At 47.6% G+C, this 27,976-nt stretch overlaps 1 protein-coding gene across 2 annotated transcripts; it reads right to left on the bottom strand.

The window, feature by feature from the left end:
- Positions 1-130: 130 nt before the first annotated feature.
- esrrb (estrogen-related receptor beta) lies at positions 131-25,711 on the bottom strand. Of its 2 annotated transcripts, none has more exons than XM_076161678.1 (6): positions 25,302-25,711; positions 19,918-20,034; positions 13,628-13,801; positions 13,020-13,181; positions 3,446-3,715; positions 131-375 (listed from the first exon to the last, which is right to left on the bottom strand). In XM_076161678.1, the coding sequence occupies exons 1-6, from the start codon at positions 25,696-25,698 to the stop codon at positions 131-133; spliced, it is 1,365 nt and encodes a 454-aa protein (XP_076017793.1). In that variant the 5' UTR covers positions 25,699-25,711. The 2 variants fall into 2 exon arrangements, with proteins under 2 accessions (XP_076017793.1, XP_076017795.1); XM_076161680.1 differs by having other exon boundaries at positions 13,691-13,801.
- Between the last annotated feature and the right edge of the window lie 2,265 nt (positions 25,712-27,976).

Genomic DNA, 27,976 nt, shown 5'->3' with positions numbered 1-27,976 from the left:
GGGGGGGGGGGGGGGGGGGTCTCCCTCTCCCGAGCGCCCTCAGCCTCGGTTTCAGTCACGCCAGTTTCACCGATGCGGCCCGTCCGCTGTCGTCGCCGCGGCCGACGGGTCGACGGAGCCGGACCTCGGATCAGACCTTGGCCTCCAGCATCTCCAGGAAGAGTTTGTGCATGGGCACCTTGCCCTGCACCTTGATGCTGTAAAAGTGCTGCACGGCCTTGGTGGCCGTCTGCCTCAGCAGGGGCAGAGTCATGAGCAGCTTGCCCGCCCGCCTCGGGTCCTCCGGGTGCTGGCTGCTCTCGTAGTCCTGCAGGGCCTCGTGGAGAGCGTCCTGAAGCTTCTGCACCGCCTCCATGTCCTCTATGTGCATGGAGTCTGAGGGAAACACACACACACACACATGGACATAAACACACACGTGAAGATTGATGGATTTCTACATTTGGAGAAGGTAAAAAGTAACTTCTCAGCCATGCAGGTTGAAGCTCATAGAACAGGAGGGACGGGGAATGGATTTTCTAAAACTAAATGAAATCTCATGATGAATCTTTACTGCTGTGTCAGTGCAGTCAGCTGGGGAACACATTATCAGCATAACTCACAGCCTGACAAGATAAAGAATAGATCATAAAAGAGAAAGAAAACAGCATCTAATATGTTCTCTCTCTCTGATGGAGCAGCAGGATCTTCATACGGCCTCTGACCGCCGCGACTGGAAATCAATGTGATCCTGTAGCAACACGGCATGAAGAGCAACCAGTCTGTGCCCAATGACAACAAAACAAACACAACAAACACAATAAACACCTCGCCAACCACACCGCAGATTGTTTTCCATTAAGGGGGAAAAGACAACACTTCCTCCTCTCTCATTTCCTACTTCCTCCCTGGCCGGAGCGTCTGAGCGGACCGGCTTCATTTAATGCAACAACAAATGCGAGGAAGACGATGTGAGCGTTGATCATCTTTCAATTCTGGAGCCAATTACACAAACCGAGCCAAATGAAGTCGCTCTGAACTGTTTGTACTGTTTGTCCCCAAAGCTCGCGACATTCTAACGTCAACAACAACAACAACAACAACTGTCAGCGCTTCCTAACCGATCCTAATCTACACGGAAGCCGCAGCGCTCCTCCTCCTCTTCCTCTCCTCCTCTACCTCTCCCGGGGAGTCTGGGGGTCGCGGTTCTCTCACCGGTTAACCGGCGTCTGGCACTCCGGAGGCAGCGTGTCATTGGCTGACTGACTCGTCTCACCTTGGCGCTGAATATTTTACCACACGGGACAATAAAAGGCAAAACAGATTTCAGACTTCGCCCCAAATTCATTGACTGGAACAACTGTATTCCCAAGACCTTGAGACATTTCTCACCCTGACGCTTTTCAAATCCACAGCGGTAAAATGAAGTAGGTCATTTTGTAAAGTGAATGGGGAAGAGAGGGAGGAGGGGGAAGAGGAGGAGGAGGATGGAAGAACAAAAGGCAAAAAAAAAGAATCTCTGATGAGGACGATGGTGTGACATCATTATCTCTACACAGACGAATGCGGATCATGAATTTAATAAACAAACGGGAGGTAAAGAAGTGGAATAGAGAGAGAGAGAGAGAGAGAGAGAGAGAGAGAGAGAGAGATGAAGATATCTCAGCAGATGGACGGGAAAAGGGAGCAGGAGACGGAAAGTGCACAGCTTGGAGGAGGGGCGACTTAAAAAAACAACTTTGAAGAAACAATTTCCTCGCAATCCATCAGTGAGCCCACGTCGATCCGATTGATAAACTGCTAATTACAAAATCAATCGCTATGAATTTTCACAGCTGTCAGACAGAGGGGCTCCCAGGAGAGTGATCTCCCAGAGACCTTGTTCTAACGTTCTGGACACCACCCTCCTCCTCCTCCTCCTCGACCCCCATCTCTCCTCTCTTGCCGCTCACACACACACACACACGCACACACACACCTCCACCCCCCACCTCCTCCACCAAAGCTCTGCCGTCTGAAAGCAAAGCCTCGGCATCAGCATTTTCATTTTTCAGCCCCGGACAAAACAAGGGGGGTTGAGCGGCCCGCTGACCCCGGCCTGCATTGATCAGAGCGGGACAGGTCCTGCCTCCTCAAAAGCAGCCTGTCGATAGCTGCGTGCCGTCTCTGCATTGGAACAAACGAGGCCTATCACTCCCTGATACTCATTCCATTCGACTTAACACATTTTATTGACAGCCCCTGTGCTCCTAATGAAATGCTAAATTTATCTCCCGTGGCTGCTGTGCCCCGCAGCTACTGTTATGGAGATAGAGAGAGAAAGAGGGAGAGAGAGAGAGAGAGAGAGAGAGAGAGGGAGAGAGAGAGAGAGAGAGGGAGAGAGAGAGAAGGAGAGAGAGCCGTGGAGAAATACCACAACATGGAAGGTGTTCAATTAAAGAAGCTCACACACACACACACACACACACACACACACACACACACACACACACACACACACACACACACACATTGCCCTTATCCCCCCTCCATCACACTAAAGGTTACACTGAGAGAAACTCCTGAAAAACGACCAAATGTCATTTGTGAAAGTGTGTTAGACACAGAATACTTTCACTTTACTCTCTAGATCTTATTTGGAGGAAACAAATGTCTCCTGTAGATCACGTAAAAAAAAAGAGAGGAACATCTGTAGTGAATTTGTATTTCTACATGAGGTGATGTCATTGTTTTGGTTGTTTTGTTCATAGTTGGTAAGACACAGATGGTCCGTTATTTATGTGGAGTCAATATTGGAAAACATTTATTTATTTTAAATATGAATCCTTTGTATTAGTATTTATGTGAATGTTTGTTTGTTATTGTGCATTCACATTGTGTTTAAATGCAAAGAAAAAATCTAGGAGTTTGATTGATTTGATCTGGAATGTACAATTAAAATACGACTTTAAAATAGATTACAAATGAAGCTGATGTGTTTTCTCTTCACACACTGTGTTGTGTGTTGAATATAAAATATAATGATCATGTCACAGATAAACAGAGGAAAATAATTCAACGTTTTAATTAAAAAGAACAATAATCAAAGTTTAATTTCTAGACCAAAAGTAGATCAAAAAGTATTTATACTGAGAAAAAAGGATTCTGGTGATGACGGAATCATTTTGTAATTTTGTTATTAAATACTTCCATATTGTTTAAATTAATGAGTAATATTAAACCAATCTTCCTCCTAATGATCGGTTATGAACAGGGGTTTCTGATATTATTATGAAATGCTAAACTGCCTCACACACCTCCCATGTGTGTTAGAATCCAATCACCTAAAATTCATCTCCACTTTTTAATGCTTCATTTAAAACACGCCGCCTAATTAAGATGCACATAAAATTTGCTATAATTAAAAGTGATGACACCTGAATGTCATCGGTGATATGCGAGCGCGTTGCCGCCGCCGCCGACTCACCTGAGTTGGCGAGCGCGATGGCCTTGAGGGTGACAAACTCCTCCTTCTCCACTTTCAGCTTCTTGTACTTGCGGACCAGCTGCAGGATGGAGACGTAGAGGTCCAGCAGGCCCGTCAGCCGCGAGTGCTCCTCGTCCATGATGTAGTCTTCGGCGTACACCAGCTCGTCTTCGTATGGCAGCGAGCGGAACACGATGCTGAGGATGAGGATCTCCATCCAGGCGCTCTGCAGTAGACTCATCTGGTCGCCCAGAGACAAAGTGGAGAAGCCTGCGGGGACGAGAAGACGAGAAGATGAAGCAGAGCCCAGCTTAGTCAGTTCTTATTTACATTTAAATAATACAACAATAAAACACAACTCTCTGAGGTCACCGAGTAAACCAAACTGTCGAGTCTGGCCGTGGTCGCCTAGGCCCGGTGGCCTAGGCCCCACCGCCTGGGCCCGCTTGCCAGGCGTGGATGCCGGAGCACATGTTAACACGGGGAGTTTAATTTTAAATGCACAGCGGTGGTCCTCTTTGAGGCGGCCGCTGTCAGAGCACTTGAGGGGGCTTTAACTGTAAGTGAGGACAGTAAATCGGTGCAAAGGTCTGGGAGACACAAAGCCATGTGGTTACCCCTTGTATCCTGTCACACTGCTATTGGTGTGAGGGGGGATTAGCACCAAGACACATTCTCATTGGAGGGGTTGAGGACATGACACGCACTGTGCTGCCCGGCCGTGTGCGGCGGGCGGGGAGGAGGAGGTGATGAGGGGACGTGAGGGAACAGACATGCAGAAACACACGCTGAGCACATGTTTACACCTATACGCTGGACTCTATACACGTAAACTGAAGACACACACACACGGGAGGACAGGGGGTCGCGTGGTCAAGCCCGGCTTCAGCAGCAGCTGGATGAGCTGAAATTGGCTCGGGCACATTAAACCGCCTCAACACATCTACATGTGCTCAGAATAGAACATTAAATAAAACCACCGCCAAGATCGGTCAAAGATGAGCCGAGAGAGAGAGGGAGAGGGAGAGAGAGAGAGAGAGAGAGAGAGAGGAGTCCACACCAATGAGAGAGGAGGCAGAGCGGGGCAGAGAGACAGATAGCCATCTCATCCCTTTTTCCCTGCGTACTCCCCTTCAGCTGTCAATAAACTGCACACAGCCCCCACTGCCGCCGCCGCTGCCCTCTCTCCCTTCCATCTCCCCTGCCTCCCCTCCCCCGGTGCAGAGTGCCCGCAGGCCGCCCATTCTGACAGCATATTAGGCTCTTCAACTCCGCCCCTGATTAAAATGATTGCTTTTACAAGTTTGCTGTTGCTATCTGTTGCTGCGTGATTAAGCGGCGATAGATTACAGTATTGACCAGGCCGCTCGCCACACCTACGCCACATGCTGCTTTCTCTTAAATAAAAATGATCTCTTTTGGGGGGAGCAGTCGCCAGCCTGATGTTTATCTCCTCCAGCCAGAACCAGCGCCTACACACACACACACGCGCGCGCACACAGGCGCGCGCAGACTGGTTGAGAAGAATGAGAAACATGATGAGGAAGAGTGAGAGAAAGTGAAAAAGAAACGGGACAGAGTGTGAGAGAGGGAGAGAGGGAGAGAGAGAGAGAGAGAGAGAGTGGCAGAGAGAAAAGAGGGGCGAGGGAGAGTTAGTACCTGAGTGTTCAATTTCCCTTATCGTGGTGATGACCACTGGAGGGGAAGAGCTGGAGGATACATTAATTAACAGATTGTGATCAGAATGTGAGGCCTTCACATTTTGAAGGGGAATCAATAGTGAGCAGAATAGAGTGCTCACAGAGAGAGAGAGAGAGAGAGAGAGAGAGAGAGAGAGAGAGAGAGAGAGATGCTGCTGCCTGGCTGGGCCGGGCTGACGAGCCCAAATTAGACCTCACAAAAACAAAAAAAAAGTGCTAAAAGCATGCAAAACATGTTCCTATCATCAGTGGAGGCAATAAGCCATATTGTGTCATTACACACATCTCCAAAACGCATCTTTAAACCCCTTTGTTGTGTTATTTCCTTGTCTGCATACGTGGCCATTAAATTGGACAGAATGCGGACTGGTCAGAGGGAAATTGTCTTGTGAGCGCGAAATGCAGCGCTTGATTGCCGCATCAGGTTGGCATCGCAATCACAGGCGCGGCTTTGTCTAGCCTTTTAATGCCAAGGAGGAGCGAAGCGGAACTAAAGCGCTGCTCCCAATGTGACAGCCCCGTGTGAAGGCCTCGTTCAGGGCTTGTTGGAGAGGCTTTAGAGTCGCTCTGATACGGCAGACACCTCTCAGCCATATGCACACATACAGCCCAGCAGCCTACAATTACCTTTGACGCTAAAAGTCCTTGAATTTAATCCAGTGTTGTGAGATGGAGAGGTGGTGTTTTCCCCCCCCTCCTGCTCCATCCTCCTCTCTCTTCAGGGCCCAAATTATCGCTCCAAATGGGATCTCGTGTCGTTGCCTCGCCTTTTTCCACTCAATTTAATCGAGTAATGAAGTGACTTCCCGACTCCGCAGGTCACACGGCGCTCCGGCCGCCGCACTCTGAAGGTGGCCCGGTTAAGTGCCGTCGGAGTGGGTGATTTCCCCTAATGAAATATCAATATTTACATCTTCATTTCCAGCCCACTGCCTTGGCGGGCTTTGACCAAACATGACACAATATTGACCAAATCAGGGGGGGAGGGGGCGGGGGGCTGTCTAGGCGCTTCAAGGGCTGAGTGCAGCCGCTGATCTCCATCTGAACGTCTTCTTCAGAGAAACACAGAGATAATAACCATGCAGAGTTTGTCTTTGTTGACTGGGAGTTAAGCAGTCTGCTCATGGGGGAATCAGATGTCTGGAAGGCATTTTGGATTTTTTGACATTACAAGAGTTTTTCCTGTCTGAGCAATTTAGACCAATCAAGACAAAAGGGACAAAAACAAACCTGAGTGACAGAGGAGGAAGAGTAAAGCGCAGGACTGACCACTGTGCAAATGCATCAGCGTGCAATAATTCATGGCTTGCGAGCGAAAAACAAGAGCAGTAAAGGCCGGCGAGGGGAAGCCAAAACACACATCCACTCTCCCTTTATCTCCCCGAAAGCCCTTGGCTGTGGGCAGGAGGTGGCAGCCCAAACCCACAGACGGCCGGTTCAAGCCCCTCGTAGAGATTAATCAGAGCGCCGTTTCATCTGCCAGAGCACAGGACGGTCCAAAATGAAATGCTGGAGATTTCTGTTGAGCTGGAGTTCATATTCTATTAATTTATTATTGTTTCCCTCTCCCCGAGGGCCATTAGCGCGGGTAATAAAAAGAGATGTAATTACGAGGCACGGTGGCCCCCTCCAGCTGCAGCCCCCTCGTAACTCACCCTCAATCAGACGACAGAGCAGACGCGGGGAGGGGAGAGAGAGCGCAGAGGGGAGAGAGAGAGAGAGAGGGGGGAAAGGGGAAAAAAATGGCAGGAGCGAGAGAAAGAGAAATGGAGGATAAAAGAGAAGAGGAGATATGGGCCAGAGAGGAGGGAGATAAGGGAGGGAGAATAAGAGCAGCGGGGAGCGAGAGGGGAGAAGGAAGAGGGAGATAGAAAGAGGAAGGAGAGTAATTCTGGCTGGACAGGCGCTGATCTATCATGGCCGGCTATCAGAAGGACAAGCAGGCCCTGAAGACTTCTGCCCAGCGGCAATCTCACCTCAGCCAAGTCAAGTGCTCTCCGGGCTCCAGTTGGAGTAAAACTGCCCCTAACAGGACCCAGGAGGCTCAGCGCCGCCATTTCTTTCCCTTTTTTTCTTTTTCAAACCATCAAACCGAGCTGAATGATCACGCCGGACGCCACGAGCTCATTCTGTATCAAAGCTTTCCCCCGTTTTTCAGATGGCGCCGGTGTAAAAGAGGACAAAGAGCGGGAAAAGGAAATGTATGCACCTGTGATTAGCATAGGCTCCTGTGATCTGACACAGGGGGGCGCTACCTATGGAGAAAGATGTATGAAGGGCGATTTTGATGTATATCTATGGTGTGTGTGCGCTCCCTGTGTGTGTGTGTGTGTGTGTGTGTGTGTGTGTGTGTGTGTGTGTGTGTGTGTGAGGGAGTGTGTGTGTGAGGGAGTGTGGCGCGTGGCAGCCAAATGAATCTACATGACATCGTCAGGAGGACCCAATCAATACTTGCTTGGTAATAAATTGCTGCGCTTGACATAAATAATTTGACCTGCTGTCCGGCCGCACGTGCAAACACACACACACACACACGGCTCAGTCTGTGAGGACACAAAGCCGGCGTTATGTTGGACTAAATCATTTCAACGCAGAGCAAACTGACTCGGTGAAAAAGAGGTTTGATGACTGAAGATTAATCTTTGTTTTTTTCCGCTCTCGCTTTCATGCCGGCTGAGGCCCGACGCGATAACCAGCCCATTATCCCATTGTTAGTCGCAGGAGAATGGGCGATTTGACCAGTAGCCTGTGAACGTTATGAGGTTGTAGAACGTTAAATACAGTAATCCCCTTGTCTTAATCTGCACCCTATGACCTCCTGACCCCGGCCAGGAAGTGTTTAGCCCTCCCCAGGGTCCCACTGCCCACCGTTTGATGTTATATATCTCTGTTTAGCCCTAAAGACCAGGACGAATCAGCCTTTAATCATTGCCATAATTACACATAATTTATCTCCGCTGCCATCCAGTAACATTGTTTAATGAGGGATGGCGCTCTGCTGACGATCACTTAAAGGCACATCAGCATACAAGACTCCTTACAGGGGGGGGAGGGTTTATGCAAATGAGGAGATAAAATACGCAGGCAGAGGCTACAGTTTCCAACACGGGCGTTTAACGCTGGGGCGACGCGGAGGCTACGTGACGCCACACTGACCTGCTCCAGTCACAGCGACTAAACAAAGCCCCCCCCCCCCCCAGATGTCCCTTACCTCGCCCTGCATCCTCCGGACAGCCCATCTGCCCCCCCCCACGCCCAATCCCCCTCTCACCGTCTCAATCTCGCCGTAGCTTTCCCCGCTCTCCTGCCCGGGTTCAAGCCTCAGCATCCACCTGATTGCTCAATCTATCTTTATCTCCCGTGTTGAAGCCTACGTCAGAGGGTAAATTGAATATACTAAGAGCTGTCTGTTGGTGTCTATATTTAATAAAGTGCACTGATGAGGTGCTGATTTATTGCCGGGCAGTATTCACACTCTATTACAAGGAGATTACGCAGCTTGAGTGGGATCAGGCTGGCAACACAGTAAGTAGATTTCGCAATTTAATGGCAAAGAGAAAACAGGAGCCCGGGGGGGGGATGAGGGGGGCTGATGGGTGGGTGGGTGATTGTGGTGGAGGGTTGAGCTGACACAAACACGACAACATACGTGATCTCTTTTGTAACGTCGCCGTCTCTGAGGCGCGCTAACAACTAACACGGCAGCCAGGCACTTGTCTGTCAAACGCGCCGCTGATGAACTGGAATCCAATAAAGCAGAGATGATGAATATTCCCAAAACGCCTGTAATGAATGGAAGAATGCAAACAAGGCCGCTTTATTAGATCCACCCTGTCGGAATCTGAGCACGGGAAAAAAACACGAGAGGATGTCGGAATTGCGTAATAATTGGACATAATATGACGCAAACTTGACAAAAACAGAGAATAAGTAGCAAAAGTATTCAATCGGCAGTCATATTCCCATCTGAAAACATTCCCACCTTCCCACCAAGCCCCTCTAACAACATGCGTGGCAGCTTTTACATATGAACACAGGACATTCCCACAGGGGGAGGGAGGGAGGGAGGGAGGGGACGGGGGTCGGCATGGGGGCTTAAGGGGGTCACACGAGTCTCCCACCGGTGCAGAAGAAGGCACCCATGTCAAGGAGATAAACAAGTCCCAGAGTGCCGAAGCTGTCAGTGCTCTCACTCCCTGCCTAAACCTCTTGGACGGAGTGAAATGTAGCTTTATGGGATGGAAGGGGGCCAGAGGGGCGGACAGTGGACCGCTATGTGTGTCAAAGGTTGTTAGCACCTTAGGAGCAACAAGCCATCTGTCAGCATCCCCCTAACACTGCTCCTAATGACCCTGGCCTCCCTCAGGCAACAGCCGTGTAACACTCTGCTCCACGGTGCTATTTGGAGCGCTGACACTCGCGTCCGAAAAGCTCCACACTGATTATCAATTAATCAAAGGCAGATTCAGGATGAGGGCAGGGCGGCGGCCTGGCAATGACAAACCTGTGAGAGGCTCTGGCTAGTTCACACACACACACACACACACACAAGCCTTTCAACGTCTCCTTCAGTGTACCGAGGTAACAGCACTGCAGCACCTGAGCTCCTGCCTCTGTGTTTATCACTTTATGTTACTCTGCTTACACAAACACACCCAGTAAAGCGTTTACACTCACATATCCTTTCCCCTTCCTCCCTGTATGTAAAGCAGAGCTGAGGTGACAGCGTTAACATTGAACCCTGGAAGGCAAAGATACCATATATGTTAATGATACGGCTTTGATATCCTCCAATCGCCCTCCAATTAAAACTCAATAGGGCCACTCTGCTGCAAATTATGGCACTTTTAAAAAACATTTTCAAATGTTAGCTGAAATAGGGTAAATTAGAAATCAATTGGGAGTGGGTAAGTGCCAATTTTCCTGACATTTAAATTGTTAAATTTGGACTTTGGTTATTGGCCCATCTGTCAATGGCCTGATCAATGTAGTCTACTTCATAATGAACTGTTAATCTTTTTAATTCCATTGCCAAAGGCTGCAAAAATCTATCAGAATGCAATCAGCACTTTTCTCTTCCCCTTTTGTCCTGGAGTGGATGGAGGAGATATATGGTAGAAACTAAGCGTGTTGGCTGCCCTGGGGTACCGTTGGTGCATGGAGTGTTAGTGCATGGAGTCTCACTCAACCAGTGAACCGTCTCTGATCAGGTTCAGCCATGTACAACTCAATTATCCAGCCATTTCATGGCCAGAGGAGAGCCGGTGTCCTAATACAGACACCACCAAAGGGACGCACGCCGACCTGCTCTCGGCTGCGAGCCTTTATTTAGTCAAATTATCTTTTTAATGTAAAACGAATCGGTGTTCTGATTTCAAGATAAAGTCACAGTTTGAAGGTACAATCTGTGATCCAAATAGGAACAAAGGGGGTCGACGCTCCACCACGACAATTTAATACATGGGACGAGAATCTAGCAGCACAAATTGATTGATGGGTTTTTTAATACAAAGGCTTTTTCAGTTATGATCTGTAGTCTACGGCACAAAATGCTAATTATTCAGCATTAAGATAAAGCCTTATTATGTTTACATTTTAAATTGGATTGAGGCTTTGAAAAGGAAACAAACCCAAAACAAAAGTCTGAATGCATGTATATTCATAAGGTAAACCAACTATATATACAATCATCTACTCTGAGTGGATAGTCTCACATTGTTTAACTATGACGTCTATTTATTCCTCAGCACTTAATCACAGAGGGAACAGACACTGCGGCTTACCGACTCAGATTTTGGGTTAAATCATCATTATTGGCATGTTCAGATGGAAAAGCTCTCTGCCACAATCTGTACGGCAAATCGCATTAACATTATGAATCTGCCCACTGCATAATAGGTGTTAGGCTAATCAGATTAGCACAGTTCTAAAACACTATGACACAGACGATCCCACTCACAGCCTACAGGCACTCAAACAATGATGCAATTCATGAAGACAAGTTGGATGGGAAATTGTAAAACACCTACTCTCTGTTCAAGTCTTTATCCAGTCAAATGATCAAATCTATATGGTATAGAGTAAACAGCCCAGTGTGTGTGTGTGTGTGTGAGACTTAGTCAATATACCTGTATAGTATATTTATTTTATGATTAACAATAGAGAAAATTATGACAGAGACCCATTTTACTGCATCTCTGTGTGTGTATGTCTGTGTGTGTGTGTGTGTGTGTGTGTGTGTGTGTGTGTGTGTGTGTGTGTGTGTGTTTCCGTACAGCAGCCGGCAGCAGAAGCATCTTAGTGTGTACGCGTGTGTCTGCAGTTTTGCTGTAATTTTTGGGTCACATCGATAAGTGTGTTATCAGGTCAGTTGTGATCCAGTCCTTTGTAAGCTCCTTGGTTAAACTCTCAGTGTGCTGACCAGGCAGAGCTGCTGTGGGGTGATCCAGGCTGTTTAGATGTGTAAGTGATGCGGGGCCGATGCCAGCGGGTGAGAGCATTTCCATCTCTAATCTCCTTACCATCAGATCTGTACCTGATTAATACGACTCCTTCTGAGAAGGACTCTAATACTGCCTGAGGTCAGCAGCCGCTCACTTTATGGAAAATAAATGTACATTTTAAATCCCTAAATTGGAATTGGAAATTTCCTCTTGACTTCATTTATATGACTCCAAATTCGAGCGGACCCTGGGCCTAAAGCGTGGGCAAAACGTGTGTTTATGCAAGACGGACAGATGGCTGGTGTGTGTGTCAGTAATGTGGTAATGTCACACACTTCCGGCATACTGACAGCTTTGTCCCCGTCGAAGTTATGCTGATGAGAAGATGAGGTTATGGAGGTTGCTGGCGAGGGACACATTCATTTAGTGTTCCCCCCTCCACGCCCACAGCACCGTAATGTTATAGAGTTATAGAGGGGAGGGGAGGGGAGTGGTGGGGGGTCAAGCTCAAGATCAAGGAGAATCTGCCTGGGCTGCAAAAAAAAAAAAGAGCGGCTAAACAATGTGTTCTCTGTCAAAATCAGAGGGAAAACTCTTGAAGGAAGCAAAATCTGTGCTGACGTGAGGAGCTGTATCCTTAATTCAACAGCCTCTCATAACCCAACACCTCGTCTATCAGAATGTCTATGGGGCAAGGAAGAAACATGATTATGCCCATCAATAATTCAATGGGAGTGTGTGTGCGTGTGCATGTGTGCATTTGTGTGTGTGTGTGTCTCTCTCACACACACACACACACACACACACACACACACACATACCACTCTCCCTCCCTGTGTGTGTGTGTGGGTGTGTGTGTGTGTGTGTGTGTGTGTGTGTGTATAAGAGAGAGATATATTTTCCGATTGCTCTAAATCGAAATGGTGATGGCGGTCTGTCTTGAGGGTAAAGTGGGAAAGCTTCACTACAATCACATTACTTTACCCGGTAACACAGGGATGTTTAAGTAGCATTTAATTAGTCTGGTGAAACCTGTGTAACACATATAGATGTACATATAGATGGATAGATGGATGATAATCAGCGCCGCGGCCCCGTAGGCTCCTCCCCATTCTGAGCAGGGATTTTAGATGCACTCTATTGATTTGTTGTTGACAAAGTGTGCCCATTTTGCACCCCGTCCCACACACCCCGAGGCTGTGTGAGCCGCTGACATAAATTATCTGCATTTCCGTGCGAGTGTGTGAGCCTGTGTATGAGTGTGTTTATCCGTGCTGAGTGAGTGTGTGTGTGAGACAGGGAGACAAAGAATCATAAATATGGGAAAATTGAAAAAAAGAAGAAGAGAGAAATAAAGGAAAAGGTAAAAAGGCGTAAAAGGAGTGAGAGGAAGAGAGAGTGAGAGGAAGAGAGAGTGAGAGGCGGTGGTACCTGGGATGTGCTTGGCCCAGCCGATGATCACCACCAGCTCGCGGTCAGCCAGGTCGCACAGCGTGGTCAGAGCCTTGATGTCGCTCTCCGGCATGGTGGGGTCAGGCATGGCATAGATCTTCTCTGGCTCGGCCACCAACAGGTGAGACACGATCTTTGTGACTGAGGATAGAAGAAAGAGGAGGAGGAGGAGGAGGGTGAGTGTCAAAGAAAAGCAGAAGGCAAAGGTCATATCTCTGCAATGATCAGTCATGCGCAAAGATGCACTGGTGCTGAAATACATTGTCCAGCGGTTATACAACGTGTAGGGGTAGTCGCACTTTCGTCACGCAAACCCAAGGATGGAGCTTAAATGTATAGAAGTGAAGGAGGGTGCTGGGAGCATTTATCCTTATGGAATGTGAGGCACAAGTGTCCTCCAGCAAGCAGCCGCTGTTTAATACCGGTCATCTGCTCAGAGACTAACAGGATCATAATTCAGCTCTGACCGGAACAATACCCGGCCTATATTTCTGACCAATGAACTATCAACTGTCCAAATATAGGGGGGGGGGAGAGAAGGGGGGGTGGGGGAAATGAGTCTGGCCTAGAATTTGCCTTAGTTGTACCTGCTGGCTGACAAGGGGCGACGGAGCAGGGACACAATGGGAAAGTGACGGAGCAGTACTCACGAGGCTTTTTGGTGGGAGGGGGGAGCGTCAAGCCCAGGTAGGGGTTGTTTTCCGTGTCCAACCTCCTCTTGTACTTCTGTCTGCCCCCTCGCACGCGGTCCAGGCGCACACCTGGGAGAACAGAGACGGGGAGGGAGGCGGTGAGATGAAAACAGCCTGGATCTTAACGGGGGTGACAGCTCTTACAGGCAAATGAAAATGAGAACCAGGTCGAATCGTTTCCATCATAAAGGGTTGTGCAAAAGGAATCTTCACACATACTTAGAGTGAGAATCAGAGATTACAATCTGTTTCATACTGTTTCTATTTGTACAAAGATAATGAGTTAAACCAGCGTAGGCAAGAGGCAAACGTCAAAATCACCCCTAAATGTTAAATTTCTGTGCATAAAAACTCAAATAAGGGGGCAGAACATGACAAAAATGTAGTTGGATGATTAAAGAGAATAACATCACAATATTTCAGATGTCTTCGGTCCTAAATTTCCATCTGTGAGGGCCAAAGCAATTGATTACTTCCTACCCTGTGTGAAACAAACAGCGCCGCTCTCTAACTATGTATGGAAACAATGCACAAGAACAGAATAGTTGCATAAGTGTGTGTATGTTTGTGTGTGTGTGTTTGGAGTGTGCGGATGTGTCAAGAGGCGCGGCTGCCTTCCCATATGTGGTCCATGCCTGGCTGGTCTACTGTGACACAGCTGAGCCCAGAGCAGGTCTAAACATATGAATATTTAACGCGGGGTCAATGATCTCACAGACTGGGCCTCTAATTATTTAGCTTTTGGGGTGAGGCAGACTGCATACTAATTACCTGCCAGGCTACATGCCTTATTGCTCTTGTGTGTGTATGTGTGTGTGTGTATAAAGCTCAAGTGTGTGCTCCTTCGTCGTGCACAAAAAAAAAACAAGAAACTTAACCGAGCCTACGAGCGCAGACACACACCCTCACACGCTCTCGGTACAAAACATCCGCTGTCACACGGCAGATAGATAAGTGGGTGTAGCTTTCCTATAAAAGCCCCTTATTTCACCCCTCTTTCACCGGAGGAGCACCCGGGCCTTATCACCTCCAGCCACACCTAGGGGGCCAGGTTCCACACTGATACTGTAAATGTCAAGCGCGCCTCATCATAACATAAGTTATTTATTATCTCATTATTTGATAAGAATGTTTGTATTTGGTTGTCTTTTTCTATTCTATTAATTTTCAACACGGTTAAAATATTTCATCTGCACTCTTCTATTTATTTGATACCACCGGGGCAGACATTTGGTTATTTAATGTAATTGTATGCAAACGTTTACATCCCCGTAGCTGGGTGTTTGGAGCCGGCGTGTCTCCGCTGCCACGCTGCTTAAATAACCCTGATATCTTAATCCTGTCGACAGGGACAATCCATTCAATTTACCTTCTATGCATAATGTAACCTCCATGAATTTATACTAAAGGGTGGCTGAGGAAAGGCTCAATGAAAAGGCTGGGGCTGTTGGGGGGGAGGAGTTAATTTGTCAGCCTGCCCGTGTCCTCTGAGGGAACGACACCTGCAGCCAGAGCACTTCCTTGATGATTTCATCACTTTATAACAGGGAGGACGGTGTCAAACCCGGGCATTGTGCGGCCACTGCAAATGAGCCTAATACAATTTAGCCATCAGCGAGTGCTCTTTGAGAGGATGAGTTTGGATGTGTCCCATGCGCGGCGGATTGGAGGTCGGCTGGATGAGCGGACGCGGAGGAAAGGGAAATCAGATGGCGCGGCGCAGAACATTCATTTGGCAAAAGAGAAATTCAACAGCGGCGTTCTTCTTGATTTTCCTTTCTCACAGGGCCGTAGCCACCTCTCTCCTGCTGGGTGCTGTAAACTGTATCATAACGTGACTGAAGAATAAAGAGATTTCTTCTACTTATATAAATTATTTGATTCCCTGGAAACACATATCTGATTAGGATTGTCTTTCAATTTCCTGACACTGACAACCCACTAACCTAATTACCCCCAACTCCCAACAGAGGCTCATCCTTCCCACCAAGCACAGGGGAATCATCTGATGGCAACTACCTGTACTTTACACACACACACACACACACGATCATTATATTTATCACATTCAGACTTAGATGAGAAGGTTTGTAGTTTTGGAGCTGGAATCTTGTCTGGGAATGTTCAGATTCAGCTCAGACGGCGCTGTTACAACCCGTCAGCACGGAAAACTCCTCTCATGCTAAAATGTGATGTCACCACTTTCTACGGTTTCATCCGGCCGTCCCTGCAGGCCTGCTTGGTCACCGGACGGATGCGTTTCTCTCTGATCCTCACTGCCGCTTGAATCGTGCGTCCGTCAGCCGGCGAAAAGCCAGCGTGGCGATTCCAAGGTAGATGGGTGCCTCTTTTAATTAGAGCAGTCCCGGCCATAATTAACAGATGCTGACAGGAATTAAAACTTGGCAACTTAACCTGCCTCGTTTTACTGTCCAACAGGGCCAGACACAGAGGCAAAGAGGAGAGGAGAGAGTGATGAAGAGCAGAAAAGCAGATTCACTCACTCCTGCCTGTTTAGTGGCCTTTTGTGAGGTTTCAAACGTCCCTTTGGTGGCCCTCAAACCTTCCTCCCTCCAGTGTAAACAGTAGTTGTGTTATAAGTGTGCACAGCGAGCCGGGTAGCACCTCATCCAAAGTCATCTCACTGTTTTACGGCCCAACTACAAAGTGCAGCGAGGGTAGCAGCGGGTGAGCTCGGGTATCATCTCTTCAAAGCAGCGAGCAGGGGGAGAGGGCTTTTGGCCAAGGCGGCTGGCATTTGTGCACGGATTAACGCAGGCCTCGGGGTGGGGGCCAGGGCCAGCTGACCTAGGGCTCTTCTTTCTCTCCAAAAACAATAATAATCCCCTTCCAAGCACACTCCTACAAAAGGGCCTGTCTTCACTCACTTTGTGTGGCTGACCATGGCAGGGGTCCTTATTTTGAGTCTCTCACCTGTTCTGGGTGTCTCTCCCTGGGGAAAGTGTCAGGATGTCTGGGATGGTTGGCAATGCCAAGGGGGGCTTAGGCAGACCCTATTTTAGCTGGGAAAATCAGAAGGCCACATGGCAAGGCATGGTGAACCTTGCCTTTCAAGGAGGCCGCCCCACTAAACTGCCGTCAGCACTATTTCAAAGGGCCCCTGCTGCCAGCTTTGCATGCTTGTAAGTGTGTTGCAGCATTTTTAATCATGAGCGGTGATGAGCAAGGGGAGCGGAAAAATTGCCGCGTGTTGCCCCCCCCCCACCTTCCGTCTCCTGATCCAAAGAGCGCAACCACGCTGACACCTGCCTGATATACTGCTTTCACAGGTTAGCTACAGGATCCCTGCTCAGCTGACGTCCATTCACATACCGCTGATTTAAAAGCGTACGACCTAAGATGCTCCAAACATCGATTCTACCATTGTAAAAAAATATATGAGTTTGTTTAGCCGAGCAAAATCCTGTCTGCTGTTTTGTTGGACGATCTCCTGAAACCTCACATCTCTGGTCTGCATCTATGCGTCCTTATTGAAGTTGTTAAATAGCTCAACCTTCTCCTGCTTCCCTCTATAGTTGGGTGCGGCTGTTTTTCTCATGCCAGTCTGCATCTGAGAGGTGCACTTCACACTAAATCATCCCCGACACACTCTGCTCCTTTTGTTCATAACTGCCACAATCCTTTGTTACAAACAGACAGGCTATTCTCAGCGCCTTCACACACTGAGAGGACAATAGAACAAAGAGCTATTATCCTCGGCCAATATATATAAAATTAATACCTTATCCTTCACACAAACCAGTTGTGTGCTTCTATGTGCGAGTGTGCGCATCAATGTATGTGTAATCATCCCTGTGAGTGTGTGTGTGTGTGTGTGTGTGTGTGTGTGTGTGTGTGTGTGTGTGTGTAACTGTTTGTGGATGCGGTTTGAGCGATGGAGAAAGGAAATCGGGGCAGGGAGCAAGTGCCACTGAATGATGTCAATGTAATCTCTCAATAGTATCTTGTCTTCTCTCTCCGGCTCTAAGCTCTGATCCGTTTCCATTGATCAGAGGAAAAACCTGTTGCCCCTGACATTTGATTCTTCTATTGATCACTTCCTCCTTGATACAGTGGAGGGAAAGTACAGCGGCTCAACACAGGGTTCAGCCACAGCTCATGTCATCGGACTTCTGCTCTCTGAAGCCCATTTTCCTTACACTCCTTATCTTTCCTTAAACAAACGGTGTTTCTATGAACATTTTCAACTATTTACTGAAATCCAAGATAAACAACAAACCCTAATTTCCTCCAAATCTTCCAAATATTGCGATTCCTCTGACAGTGACAGATTGAAACGTCTCTTTCATGCAGAGATGGTCGGGGGGGCAGCACTGCACCTTGTTGAAGCAGTAAAGTTATAATTAGGAGATTTTCCATTGAGACACAATGTGACCTTTCTGCAGTAATGAAAGTAAGTGGCAACCTCGGTCACATGAGCAGTAGCCATCTACACACTCCGGGCCCGAGCATGGCGTTGAGCCGATGGCTTCGCTGAGCTTACAGCGGACGCGGACCATGTGTCTCTCTTTCCATTTTGTCTTGATGATACTTTAAAGTTCCAGGTCTCTAAGTAAAGCGTAAATAAAAGGAACACACTTTGTATTTCTGCGTATTTAAATGAAACTCTGTTATTTCAGGTGGAACGGTGACAACATGACTTCAATTAGTGTGTAACAGTGTCTTGAGCGTGGTGATGACAGCCAGGGTCACTCTTATTCTGGGAATGTGCTGAATACACAGAAGTCTGCATTAGAACTCTGGGCTTAGCCTAAGTCTGCATATTTGAATTTGACATTCTTCTTACTCCGGCGTGACACTGGTCATTCATTTATAGCCATGACTACATATTTTGGTAGTCTCTTATTCTCCAAGATGATATATTGGCATAAATTTTTCATCAGATAGTAATGCGATTACTCTGTCTTTCTGGCACTGAGGCTTTATCTGGCTGCTGGCAGTCCGGGGGATTCTGTTACTGTGTGGAGATCCATATGGGCTGTGACTTTGGGTTCAGGTGGTGACTAGATATATACGCTACATCTATAAATCCCACTCTCCAATGAATAACGGGAGCAACAACGGTGAGAATCGCATATATATATAAATATATATACTGCACAGGAGTTTGAGAGAGAAAATGGAGGTTTTTACATTATTATGTTTATTAGATTTCCTCCCTTGGCCTCTGTAAGCATTTCCTCACTGATCCCCGTTAGGATTTAAACTACTGTATGTCTTAGTGAACCATGAGGGACAATCATGCTTTGTAAAACATAAGTGGTGCTTGACAGACGCTCACCGGCACTTGAGTAAAAGCTAAAGAAAAAAAGAAAAGAAAAAGAAAACAATAATACGTTTCCTTACAGAGTCCCTCGGCTGCTCCCAGAGGAGGCCGGAATAAATATAACACTGCCACTTTACCCCCGAGCCACAGATCTTTCATTATTCATTTGTCTGGCCTTTTTGGAGTGAGACAACAAGTGACTGAGACAGAGAGAGAGAGAGAGAGAGGGAGAGAGAGAGAGAGAAGCAGGCGCATCCACCCCTCTAATGCAGTAGGGGTAAGGGAGAGTGGATAGGTGCACCCCCCTTCCCCCGCCTCCCCCGGAAGAATGGCCAAGCTCGGGGGTCTCAGGAGGTTCGCTGGTGATAGGGAGTGGGGGTGGAGGGGCGGGGGGAGAAACTCAGCCAGACAAATCCATCGGAAGCATGTTTAATTGTCACTGAATTCCCTGCTGGCGTGACTTTAAAAAACCATCCACAGGAAGAGAGCTGAGATGTTCGGAAAACATTTAGTGGATCAATATGCCGGGGAGAGCTGAGACTGTGCCGAGTGTGTGCTCAGGGACCCGGCCTGAGCCTTCCCAGTCGGAATACTGTTACATTTCTATTACTCAGACGGCGGGATCAACCTATTCAGCATATTTCTGTCCCCGGCTCAACTGCACATTATTTACTGCTGTGTTGGTTAGGGGGAGGACAGGGGGGCTGGGAAGCGTTGTCGAGGCCAACCAGCTGTATGCATCCCTCAGTCGGGAGCAGCGTGGGACTTGACAAAATCGCTATTGTGAGAGTGTGTGTGTGTGATGTATTCTGTGGAATATTCCCTTAAACATACACATGTGTACATCCGTATGAATACATGAGGTTCTTCTTCATCTTCTTACCTCTGTTCTTCTTACCTTCTTTGAGCATCCCCACTTTGAGGCATTTCATGAAGCGACACGCTTGACATGACTTGCGTCTCCGTTTTGTGATCTCACACTCGTTTGTGGCAGGACAGCTGTATTCTATGTTACCTGAGGAGACAAAATGAGGGGAAACAGCTTGAGTCCAAAATAACTGAACAAGACCCACAAAGCTCAACAAAGTCAAACGACACGTTAGTTAGTTCACACAGGTAGAAAATAATAGACTTGGCACTTTATGAAGTGGAAGCATTTCACCAGGCGCTAAAAATGACCTAATGTTAAATTTGGGCGCTGCTGTTGATGTAATAAACACCAGTGTGTACTCTCTGCAGTATCAGATTGTGTGTAATAAATCATTTCTGCCGACCAGGCATGGGCACTTGTTAATCACATCCTATGGACTCTATTTCAGTAGTGTGCAGGCGGCAGCGGTGTCCTCCAGCGACAAGGTAACTTCCAGCACTGTGGACCACGGCGGGAGTGGTGGGGATAAGTGGTAGGGGGCTGAGGGTGGAGGTAAGGCTACGGCGCTCCTTCAGGACCCATCAGTAGACGCCACCCTGGTCCCACAATAAATTGGCCTCATTAATTCTGTGCGTGTCCCCTCCGGGCCCCCGGGCTCAGGCCTGGTCCCCCCTGTGCTCAGAGGGGTCTGCTCAATAGCAGGCTGGAGAGGCAGACATGCTGCCCGTGGCCACTTTACATAATACTCCAGAAGACCCAAACCTGTTGTTACCACTGTTGCCATTGTTGACTATTTACATAGTGTACAGGCAAGAGGCCTTATGCATTATTCAACCACGGCGTCTGATTCCAGGATGGTGCAATGAAAAAAGAGTTTCATTGCTACACAATAAAGGAGCCAGGTTGTGCTCCACTCTAGCATTAGCAGAGGAAAGGACAGCAGGACGGGGGGACAGGATATCTGAGGCCGCTCCTCCGCTCAGGGCCAATTCCATACATTTGACTCCATTCAATGAAGGGTTTCAATATAATGGCTGCTTCCACCTCACAATCTGAATCATGCCCATTTTAAAAAGGCTTAGAGTGTTTCAGCATTTGACATTGGTGTAATGTCAACCATATCACAACTACACCCTCACACAATCCATTCAACATGCAGCATACATTTTCCACCGAGTGTGTTAGCTGCCAAACAAACATCCACACTGGGATCGTGTTCCGGCGTTCCCATTCTTCCCGGTTCTGACCCTCTTTCCGTGTTCCCGCACAGCCAAACAGAAAGCTGCCTAATATTCCTGCAGCATTCCACCGTTGGCCCTTCAACACCCTCTGACAACTTATGCAATTATGTTAACATTATTGGACAGATCAAGTGGAGGGTCCCAAGACGTAATAAATAATTAGACATTCCTCCTTATATCTGGGAGAGAAATCATTATGCTAATTCCCTTCATCTCTCTGGGATTGGGGTAAATAAAGGTGTGAGGGAAGCGGCTGATGAGCTCTGATTGTCTTTCCTCTGCCCTGTTTTCTCTGTTGTCATAGCAGAGGCAGACCATAATAATCCTATCCATTTCCCATATGCTGGGAGGAAGTAATCAGTGCCATCCTACACTGGAATCAATTTTTCTTCTGCCCGTCTGGTCTTTTTGGTTTGCTTTCACATTATACACCAGCCATTCCTCATTCTGTTGTGTGTTAAGTGCTGTACGGCATAGAAATGTACATTTTGATAGCTATTGTTGCTATTTTTGTAACTGCGGCTCTTGATAGCATTCAGGCTATGTTGCTGGATTATACGCACACGCGCGCGTGCACACACACACACACACACACACACACACACACACACACACACACACACACACACACACACACACACACACACACACACACACACACACACACACACACACACACACACACACACACACACACACACACACACACACACACGCGCGCGGTTGACCCTGTGTGTCCCAGAGGACGCTTTGTTTACGGAGCTCGCCCCCCTCTCTTCCTGGAGGACACGTGCCCTCGGTACACCTGGTGGCTAACTAAGAGAGTTGGCCCTTTGATAACACACACTCCAGAAAGAAAAACACACACAAGCGCTCACACACTGCGGTGCTACTATGTCCACCTGCCCTGTGGAGCAGCCAGTGTGTCTGATGTTCTGTCAAAGGGGGCTTCTGATAGCTCAAAGCAGCCAGAGCGAAAGGATTAACACAGTTTTCATCTCTAAGTTGGGTTTATATTTATCGGGATCAGGATATTAAAATGTAGCCTCTCTATAATACTGTAGTGACAAACGCCAAGAAATTTTAACAATGACATATGATATCATTAGAGTGATTTAGCTCTACTTTGTGAGTGTTTAACATTAAGGCCTGTTTACCTTTTAAATCTATTCCTCTTCCCTATGAGTGACTTTATGAGGGCTCGCCTGCATTCAATAATCATTTCAAGGAAGGAATTTAATACTATTTCTAACTGAAATGTACTAAATTAAAGTGAAACATTAGACTGAAATACATGTGCAACGTTCAGGGCTGAAATCTTAAATTGATATTAAACTTATCTGTGACTTTCTCTTTAAGAAATGAAGCATAAGCTCTCAAAACGCTTACAGAGGAATGAGGTCCGTGGTACTATTTATGACGGTTCATCAATCCAAACATGCGGCGCCTGAGTCGCCCCTGAACCCGCGGGCCACGCTCGGGTTTACCCGTCTGAGCGGAAGGTTATGGTATGGTTACCAATAACATTACAGAGTGAAGGGAGAAGACAGATTTCTCCCCTTCTTCTCTTGATAAGTATCTGTCTCAATCTATTTTATGGCTTTTCAGGACTCATGCCAGGGTACAGAGGGGGAAAGTCAGGTCTTGTAAGTAAATTACAGTAAAATGGCAGGTATTTCTCATCAAAATCCAAACTGACTTTTACAGGCTTACTGTCAAGGTCTATTACTTCGTATGAAAGAGGGCCAGCGGGTTCAGGCGGGATTCGGGCCATTTTACACTTGGGTTCAAAATGGGAAGAAAACATGCTTCAATAAGAGATTTGTGTTTTTGATTGGTGGGGTGGAGGGGTGATCAGGGAGCAATGAGAGCGGGGGGGGGGCTCTGCGATGGATGGAGATCCAGGTTGACATTAATTTGGGCCCGGCCTTGACTAATGTAACTATCTCCACCTCGGGAGTTCAAGGGGCTTCTCAGTGGATGAATAGGCGACAGGAGATGGATTTCCACCCTTCCCCTCTCGTCGAAAATGTTTCGGCTGAGGAAGAGGATGAGCCGTGAGAGCGGAAAGTGAAACGATGCAAAGGCAAACAGCGGTGGAGGGTTACGCGGAGGAGGAGGAGTTATTTTCCTGTGGTATCAAAGGAATAGGCGGCGCACAATGCCAGACAAGGTGAAGGCAAGGTGATAAAAGAACTGTCATGTACATAGTTAACATTAACTTAGCGGGCTGTTTGCCCTGAGTGCTATAGAACAATGTGATAAAGGGCTGCAAAAGACAGCTCCTTTGTTTTCTTCTCATTAGAGAGGGCCGTCTCACACTCCACCCTTGACTGCCTCGTTATTCCTTTAATTAATCAGTTCTCATCAACAGCGCCCTCTCCTTCTTTCAAGGGCTCTACATGCTGCTATTTACTGCCTCCATCTTCCTCCAGCCACGCTGCGTGTGTTTCCTTTATCATTTCGGGAGGTGAAATGCACCTCCCCCAAAAAACTCCATGCATCCTGCCGCCGTCTCTGCCCGGGACCCCTGTCTGATTATTATGCCATTAAGCCTCTCCTCCTCTCCTCTGAAAGAGCAGCAGGGTCCCTCTCCAATCTAAAGAAGTCCTGGGTTTTTTTCCCCTCCTTTCCCTGAAATTACCCGGCGACGCGTGCCTGAGTTTCTAATTGGCATGCCCGTCCCTGGAGACGGCCCCCTCCCTTCTTCCTAATGAAAAGCCTCGGCCTTAATTACACTTTCCAAACGCTGATTGTTATTGACAAAACTCCTGTGGCTCGGACAAACGACGGCAGATTAGCTCCATTACAGGCAGCCCTCCAAGAAGAGAAAGAGAGGGATTCCAAATCGACAATGCAAAGTGAGCGGAGAGGAAAAAAAGACAGAGCTTTTCCCTTTCTCCCCCCCCCCCCCATGTTCCTCCCTCTTAATTGTTTGGGCCATTGCTCTACTTAAGACGTTGCTTTCTCTCCCATCGCCTGGTTTTCTGTTCCATTGTGTCGTCGTCAGTGTTTCTCTCTGTGACGGGACAATAGCACAGTTATGTTACTTGAGAGAAAATGTTGCATCTTTTGTCAACAGACAGGACGGCTGATGGTAACACGGGTAAACAGCAGGATTTGGCTTTTGTTTGCCCGCAAAAGGTACATAGACTGTCTAAGGCTGATAGGGCTGCAGGCTCCAAAAGCAACATCTAACATTAAGAGTGCCTGGTTTCATATAACGCCACAATCATTCGATTATGGAGACTTGGATTTGTCATAAGATGGTTACTCGTTTGTATTTCTTCCCCTCCTAATCAGCTCATTTCACCACATCTCTACCCTTTGGCTCATCTTATCTATTTCCCACTGCTTGTCTTTCCCTCCTGAGCCAACAGGGTTTAGACTTGGACAGCTGTGCCTGTTGTGCACTGGGGTGTTTTTCAGGCTCGACAATATCCCCCACTTCCTGATTAATCTGGAACAGAGCGCACAGTGGCACAGTGGGGGGCCTTTTATTGCCTCTCTAATGGGGAGCTGGGATACATCATGCCATGCAGATAGCCGTTCGCACCCTTGTCCCCTGGCACTCTCGCACACACACACAGATACACACACAGACACAAGCAAGCACACAAGACAAGAATAATAAAGCGTGTTCTCTAAGCCCCGACAGGCATCTGTGCAAACAGCCCTGACACTCTACAGTACCAAAGCTGACCTCTGAGTGATGATGTCACATCCACCGCCTGCCCTGACAGATGATGTCACCATGCTCCCACTAGTGGTGTGCCAAAATGTTCTTCATTTTTAGCACAGTATCTGTTGCCACATTTCTTTCATATACTTGGAATTTCTATTAAAAGCTTTTGAGTAAATTCAGTGTATATGTCCTTAATGTCCTTCAAACATCAGTGAGGTGTTGTTGCCGTGTTGTCAGTTCCCTAAAACCCAGAACGGGGACTTAAGCTGGGGCTCCTGGTCTCAGAAGGTGCAGACAATCTTTGCACTCAAGTGATTCTTTTACCACGAATTGCCTGAAATAAGTGTGTGTTAGTGGTGTCGTGAGGCCAGAGGTCCCTTGTATGAAGAGCGTTTCTGTGTCTGGTGATGTAGCGACAGAGGAGGAAATAACTTGTATTGAGTGTGTTCAAGTGTTTGTAAGGGGGGGAGAGAGAAGAAAAATACCTTGTATTGTCCTTTTAAAAAAGGCTTTGCAGGCCTCACAAGAGGCCACGCCATAGTGATACCCCGAGGCTATATCTCCACAGACCAGGCACAGCCTCTTGGGGAGGGAGTTCAACATGTATTCGCACTTTATGGACGAGTCCTCCATGATGGTGCTGGAGCAGTCGTCGTAGCGCTTGCGGCAGGCGACGGCCCCGAGCCCACCGGGGGTGAACATAGGTGGAGAGTCCAGGCCGTTGGAGTGGCTATTCATAGCGCTGACATAGCCGCCGCTGGCGTCCGAGTTGCCACTGGGGCTGTGGTGGCTGACCGTGTCGATCACCGAGGAGGGGCTGGACGGCTCTGTCTTGATATAGGACCCGCAGCTGGAGGGTAGGTGCCGGTCATCAGCGGCCATTCTATTCAGCAGCCTGCAGGAGGAATGGTGCACAAGACAGGGGAGGGAGGGCGGAGGGGGTGAGGAAGGGAGGAGGAGAGGAAGAGCATGATGATTAGTAAAGGTCTTCAGAGGGGAGAAAAAGAATCTCATCACAAGGCTGAGGAAGAACAGAGAAAATGCCGACACAGCAAAATACTTTAACATCAAGCTCACAAATATATGGCAAATTAAATAAACTATTTTCATTCAACTTTGTATCATTTTGAGTGAAACAAAGAGACCACGGCTGAAACACAAAGCTTAACACACCACCTATGTTCACACACACACAGTTAAGCAATGACTGCTTTGATGCCTGAACCTTTCGCTCACACTTTACAGTGGAGAGTAACAACAGACAACATGTCGAGCTTATCTCCCCAAACTGACTTCTTCCTCTTTACAGATATGTAAAATAATTTTTCCTTCATTTCTCCTGAGCTTCCCTCCTCACCACTGAAGCTTGTGTAAGGAGCCCGAGTGCCTCTTTGGCCAAACACCACCAGTGCAGCTGCAAGAGGACTTCACTGTCTGTGTAACCACCACACACATGCTGTGTGCTCACACAAGACAAACACACACACACACACACACAGAGGGAGGGAGAGCACCAGCACATCAAGCCAGGGACACCTCTGTAGTTTGGAGAGCAGAGTGGACCTTGGCTTGTCTCTTTGAGTCAGCAGTCAGGCAAAAGAAAACATGATGGCAAGATATTGACTTTTTCACTGTCTGCCTAATAACTGTGTTTTGGAGTTACATGGAATCTGATGCTGTAACGTGTGCAGACTAAAGTGCAGCCTTTTGGCTGTGGTCACAAAATGCACTCTGAAGCGATCCTTTCTCATCTAAATCCATTTCACTCCATAACCTTTAACTTTGAATGGCAGGCGGACAAACTTGGGCTTGGACATGTTGGGCTCATTTAGTCGTCAGCCGGTTGAGGCGGTGGAGGAGACGGATAACTCAGCGTATTGAGGAGGCTGTGTAGACACGGTGACCTCTCGGGGTCAAGGCAAGGTCACACGTATATACACACACACCCCTTTCTGCATTAGGTACCACTGAAGGGGTGAAAGGTCGCCTGCACTTGCCTGCATTAACAAAATTGAGCCCTGCATGGCTTATGCAAATTCAGACACAGGGGCTCCCAGTGAGTGGCAGCTACACAAGCACAACTTTTGCCTTAGCACATTAGATCCATTAGCATATTGCCAACTAATGGTAATGTTTACATACTTGACATGTGAGTTTACCATGAGCACTGGGAGAGGGGGGGACGTTACACACCCAGCTCTATCTGCCTGATTGGGGAGGGGGGGCTGGGGGGTTCGCCGTCTTTCTGCCAGTGCTTTAACTGAAACAGGAAACCGGAGGCCTCTGCCGTGTCCCCGACCGGTGGGCCGGACCGGCTCCTGCTCTCTGAGGCTGATTTAATTGTGAGGGTGGGTAACGGAGGGGTTCAGGCCCAGGGGTCAGTGGGTCAACCTTATTTTCTCACCCTGGCTTCCTGGGCCCGCTGAGATAGGGGTCAGCGTGTCAAATTAAATCTCATTCCCGGGTTTCCCTCCCCGCTGTCATGTATATTCATCGGAGCTCCAGGTGCCGACCACTTCTGGAAATTCACAAAAAGGTTAACTGCTAAAATAAATAATAAAAAATGCCCCCTGTTAAAACCGTTGACCTTGTGGAATAAGCCCTTTGCCTGAGCACTTCTGGAATTCTTTGTGCGCTATAAAGCCCACACTATATAAAACCAATACACAACCACCATCCTGCTGGATTACATTACACACACACACACACACACACTCCAATGTCTCACTCCCTAACTCTTAATACAATTAAACAATGCAGAAATCTTCAATATTAGCGATGTCACTGGAGGTTATTTAGTATTAAAAACTCTCCACTTACACTCTTCAACGTCCTTGCAGTGAGAAATTGAAACAGAGAATCCATTTCATGCCTTTCTGAAATAGAACTTGCCGCCCGGTGATAATGAATGCAGATTGCATCCCCGTAAATTAATGCACGGCCCTGCGTTCATCTGCTTTATGTTCTCTGTTTCAGATGGATATGTGCACCTGTACCATAGGGCACCTGCACTTGGATTATTAAAGGCTATATATTAAAAAGGCAGGAGCACAAGATGGCTCCATTTAGCTTTTATTTCACAAATTCAGAGCAAGCTTAACCCCGGTTCAAAGGCCATCTTCAGGGTGACACTTAGCATAATTGCATAAGTGTCTTAACT

The sequence above is a fragment of the Genypterus blacodes genome, unplaced genomic scaffold (genome assembly GCF_046128005.1).
Source record: "Genypterus blacodes isolate CSIRO-AG114 ecotype Tasmania unplaced genomic scaffold, CSIRO-AGI_Gbla_v1 ptg000112l_1, whole genome shotgun sequence".
NCBI classification, from domain to species: domain Eukaryota; kingdom Metazoa; phylum Chordata; class Actinopteri; order Ophidiiformes; family Ophidiidae; genus Genypterus; species Genypterus blacodes.
This window is presented reverse-complemented; position numbering and strand designations above follow the sequence as displayed.